At 40.3% G+C, this 4,935-nt stretch overlaps 1 protein-coding gene across 1 annotated transcript; it reads left to right on the forward strand.

Annotated features, from left to right (window-relative positions):
* On the forward strand, nucleotides 1-4,721 carry LOC130208159 (SUZ domain-containing protein 1-like). Its single transcript, XM_056437137.1, has 4 exons — nucleotides 1-714; nucleotides 1,721-1,770; nucleotides 1,875-2,141; nucleotides 2,251-4,721. Exons 1-4 carry the CDS (start codon nucleotides 664-666, stop codon nucleotides 2,360-2,362), a joined length of 480 nt encoding a protein of 159 aa, XP_056293112.1. The 5' UTR covers nucleotides 1-663; the 3' UTR covers nucleotides 2,363-4,721.
* The last annotated feature ends 214 nt before the right edge of the window (nucleotides 4,722-4,935 follow it).

The raw sequence follows: 4,935 nt of genomic DNA on the forward strand, positions 1-4,935 counted from the left end.
AGACATGAACGCAGCATTTCTCTTCAACAACACCATGTTTAACACAAGCCTTATCCAATACTCGGCGCTCTACTCCACCATCCATCAAAAACAACGACAGTGTGGTGGAGTACGACTATCTCTCGCTATTTACTGACAAGCATACAGCGCTATGCAGTTAAATGAGCTCAGACAGATTGAAATTACTTTATCTGGCAGGTTAGTTGTCGTGATAGAAGCTAGCACCTTGACGCTACCCAAGCTAACGCAAACACAACGTAATGTCCCTCCATGTTGTAGCGGTTCTACTTTAGGGGCACTGATCAACGTAAAGGGTTGAACCCTAGCTCACTGTCAACTCTCCCAAACGCCTGTTTACATTGTGTATATCTGGCTGAGCGGCGTGTGGACGACACCAGTCGGTTGCTTAAACGAGGTGGACGTTTTTCCAAAGTAGCAGGCAGCTAACGTTTGGGGCATTGCCCTCAGTAGATCATTAAGCTAGCACGCTAACACGCGGCTGGCAACGGGTTGACAATTTGTTTATTCAGACTTCATCTGGCACAAATACTCGGGAGATTGAGGTTGTGTGCGGGTCTGCGTGAGCTCTGTCCACTGTCCCATGCCCGCTGTGGGAGATAGTTGTGGAGCCGAAGAGGTAACCAGCCAGCAGTCCTGTTAAACATGGAGGATGAAGAGGTCGCAGAGAGCTGGGAAGAGGCAGCGGACAGCGGGGTGAGAACGACTAACGTTGGACCATTATTCTTTCTAACGAGATTATAATTTGGTGTTATTTTGCCCGCCAGACAGTCTCCTATAAAAGGATTTTCGAAACCGTGGATGTGTCTGGCGTTAAAATACCTGATATGAACACGTTATTTATTTCGGGTAGTTTTCTCATCAGAGACATCATCTTGTCTTTCTGGCTGCATCTTGCAGGCCTTGCTGTCCCACAACGACACGGGACAGAGGCTGGCTTTATGTCCTTTTAGTTACTCAACAACATTATTGTATATTGTGCAGAAATTCACAAAACATATTGAATGTTTACATCATTGCAATGACACAACAGTGCACTATGTTCGGGGCTTTTTAAAATACTATTTAGACGAGAAGCAAATATTGTGAGCAGATTAGGTGGATTGAACCAGTTTGATTGGTTTGTGGTAAACTCTCATTTATAAGACAGTTCTATTGCAGCAATCCTGTTTCTAAACCCTATCCCATGTAAAGAAATGAGCTGAAAAGGCCTTTCTGTGTCTTGTTTCAATGTACACAATGCTATAATTATGGAACTGAATTTAATAGTTAGTGACTGCATTATTTTATCCTTTTTATGAACAGCTGGCAATGTATTGATCTGAAATGACACTGAGATATGAATACAGTTTAACATGCACACTTTGCATTGGCCTTACACTAAATATGAATTTCAACTTCTGTCGGAAAATGTATGTCTTAACAAATGTCAAAGACAAATGTAGTTTGATCTTGTGTCTACATTTTTAATTGTAGATCACATATTAGTGAGGTTCAACAAATTCCATACCATGATGAAGGATTATTGATTTATAATTATTGTAGTATGTTATAGAAACCATCTAAAGCATGTTTTCATAGATTCCAGTAACCAGTCAGTAATTTAGGAATCCAAATATCCTGAACATGATTGCATACAGGTTCATGATATTTAATTGGTTTGTCAGTAATACAACTGTTATAAATATGCTTTTCCCCTCAGGAAATAGAGAGAAGGATTGAGGCTAAACTGAAAATAAATCAGGCGGCAAAGTAAGCAAAGAAACAATTCATCCAAAAATGTTAATACATGGTAAGATTGCATGAAAGCTTTTTTCCCCAGTAATTGTATTCCCCTTGTGTTTTTACCTGTACAGGAAGTTCAGCTTGGGTTCGGGTTGCTCACCTGTTAAAACTGCTATTGTAATCCAGGATGACTCCATGCCTGCAGCACCCCCACCACGAATTAGAATTTTAAAACGTCCGTCAAACGGTACCGCAGGAAACCTTGCATCCTCAAATCGTCCCTCTCAGCAGATGAAGTCTTTGGCCCAGCGGGAGGCAGAGTATGCAGAAGCCCGAAGAAGGATCTTGGGTAGTGCGTCTTCAGATGATACACCTCAGGACAATCCTTCCCAGGACAGGCAAGACATTGCAACAAAGAAGAACATACAGTTACTTCACAAAGGAGTTAGAAATACAGAAAAGTGAATAAGAGTAAGATTAATTTCTCTTTTCTTCTTGTGTCATTAGGGCAGCTCGTATGAGTGTGCAACAACCAGTGGAACCAGTTCGTCCAAACAACCATGTGATCCGCCAGCCCACTGGCCCAGATGGCACCTCAGGCTTCAGACTCTGCAGATAAAGAGGAGCTACCTGCTGCAAGGAATCAGCTGTCTCCCTGAGAGGGCATAAAGGGTGGCAGTTCAAGGGGTTATGTGTGGCATGAAGAGCAGAGTGGTGGGATGACACCAAATTCGACAGACATTAGAAATATGAAGACACAGCATGGATTGAAATGAACTCCACCACCCTCTCAAATCTCTGCTTTCTGGCATGGTCTTTGCGTTTCACCTTGTCTTTTCCTTCTGTGGAATGTGCAAGGGGATGGCAGAGATCAGCCAAAGATCTGAAACCCCGTCTGTTCCACACTGAACAGACGTTTGCCTCACATCTCTACACACTGTGATACTCTGATGTTCCATGAGGTGCCCTGTGATTTGATGTATGATTGGCCGGCCGAGTGCATCAGGTGCCTGTCTTTTCAGGGAGAATAAGGGCAGCTCGGGAATCTGTGGGAATTCCCCTGAGGTACGAGCAAAGGAGCTGGCCTTTCCACTGATGGAGCGGGGCTCATGGCTGGGTGTCCACCGGGTCGCTGGCCTCAGTTTTTTGGGGTTCAGTGGAAATTAAATGTTTGACAGTGCTAGGAGTTTACTGTGTTTCAGCAGCTTGAGTGACAGGTGAGGAAAAGTCAAACTGATCCAACACTTTAAGTAAAAGTGCACTGTGCTAAAAAGTGTGTTTTTATACCGTAGTTGCATAGCAATGTTAGAGGCCCAGAGGAGTATTTTCCACAGTCCACAGGCCTCCGTTTGGCTCTGGTGGCTATTAAAGAAATGCCCGGTGGGCACGCAGCCTTTGGCCAAAGATTACAGATCGGAAGGTCGGAATGTCACTAACTCTAAGTTTATTCAAGCAATAAAGATTGTCACTTCCTGGATTATTTTTTACATATTGCCTATTTACCTGTGCTGTGTTTTCAAATTATGTGACAATTTTTCTTCATGGTTGTGTTTCTTTTTCCAAGAAATAGTATGTTTAGGTCAGGAGATCGGTAGTGTATCAGAGATTAGATGATGTAGCCTGCATACAAAACTTTATTGGTAGTCATTTTTAATTTGATCAAATTGGATAAATAGCATTATTTGAAAATCTTAAATGATCATGCATTTTTGTTGGTGTGTTTTTCCTTTCTGCTTCTCAACGGAAGTGCTGAATTGGGACTTATTTTCCAGCCAATTGTACTGCATCTGTTTAGAAAAGAGGACGTTGATCTGTTGCACCAGTTGAAGTATGTTGACTGAGGTTATGGTTTGGTCTTCAGAAATAACTATTTGATGCTCAGCTTGGGGGATGACATAGTTCCATGACAACCGTGTTGATTTGGAAGAGTCCATAAAATTTATTTCGAAAACGACAAAAATGTTCACAAACATATTAGAAAGCACATTTTTTAATCTGTGTCCTTTAGAATGAAGCCACATTCCGCTGCCTGGGTGTGATGAATGTTTATCATGCAAAGGGATTTTACAGCATTGTTTGCCGCCGAATAAAAATAGAACTTTGCAAACCATGAAATCGATAATCTCATCGAATGCTGATGAGCTACCAGAACTGATAACTACTGCAATCATTTTTGAGCCCTTTGACACTTGTATGCCTTAAATGACAAATGATCCCTGGTTACATGTGTTCACTTTCCAATGGGTAGTGTGTGTTAGTCTTAAGCTTTTTGTGCACTTGTGATGGTTTTATTATTTTACTTGATGAATCCTGTCATTGAGGTACAGTTAATAGCTGCAAGAGTATTGCACTCTAAAAAGGTGCAAACATGCTTTTATTACATGTTCATGACGGTGCTAAGACCATCATTTATAGAAATGATTTCCAGTGACATTAAAAAAACATTTATTGGAAATATTCAAAATAAAAGAATAAATTGAAACTATTTTAAATTAGACAACTTGCCTCTGCACAGCAGCACACTTATCAATATGGCTGATGCATTTGTGCCACTTATTCCAACCTCACTCACTAAAAAGGAAAAGGACCTTTTCGGGTCAGGCATGCATGGTTCACTGATGTCTCGGAACTGAAGTTTCCTTTTGTTGTTTGTTGACAGCATATAAGTTTTCCATTGCAGCACTAACGTCTCAAATATTTTTGTTTTAAGAGATAGTAAAGCCTACACTGTCGTCTTAATATACTGTTCCCAGGGATCTGGTTCAATTATTGAAATGAAATGGATTTGTTAGCATTTTAAATAGATAATAAAAAGCAAAACCCATCCTGTATCTATGTGATCTATACACATTAAGCTTTGCTTCAGTCGTTCAAAGCCGCCTGCCTACATCAAGGCAGATTTGATGTCATTCTTGTTTTGAAACTTGAAAATCACCAATGAAATTTTAATACCCTTTAATAAACACACTTCAAACTTGGTGTATGTTTGTTTTGTGCAGAAATATGGATGAATTAATAACGTATGTTACTTCTAAATTATTTAATATGGTACAGTAAAAATAAAATGATTATGATAGATTTTAAAGACATTTATAAAAGGGTTATAGTGACGGTTCAACTACACAACCTGTTGAAGCAGTCAGTAATATTACTAAGATTAGGTGAATGAGAGATGTATTGCCGCATATCATT

Source organism: Pseudoliparis swirei, chromosome 18 (assembly GCF_029220125.1).
Source record: "Pseudoliparis swirei isolate HS2019 ecotype Mariana Trench chromosome 18, NWPU_hadal_v1, whole genome shotgun sequence".
Classification (NCBI taxonomy): Eukaryota; Metazoa; Chordata; class Actinopteri; order Perciformes; family Liparidae; genus Pseudoliparis; species Pseudoliparis swirei.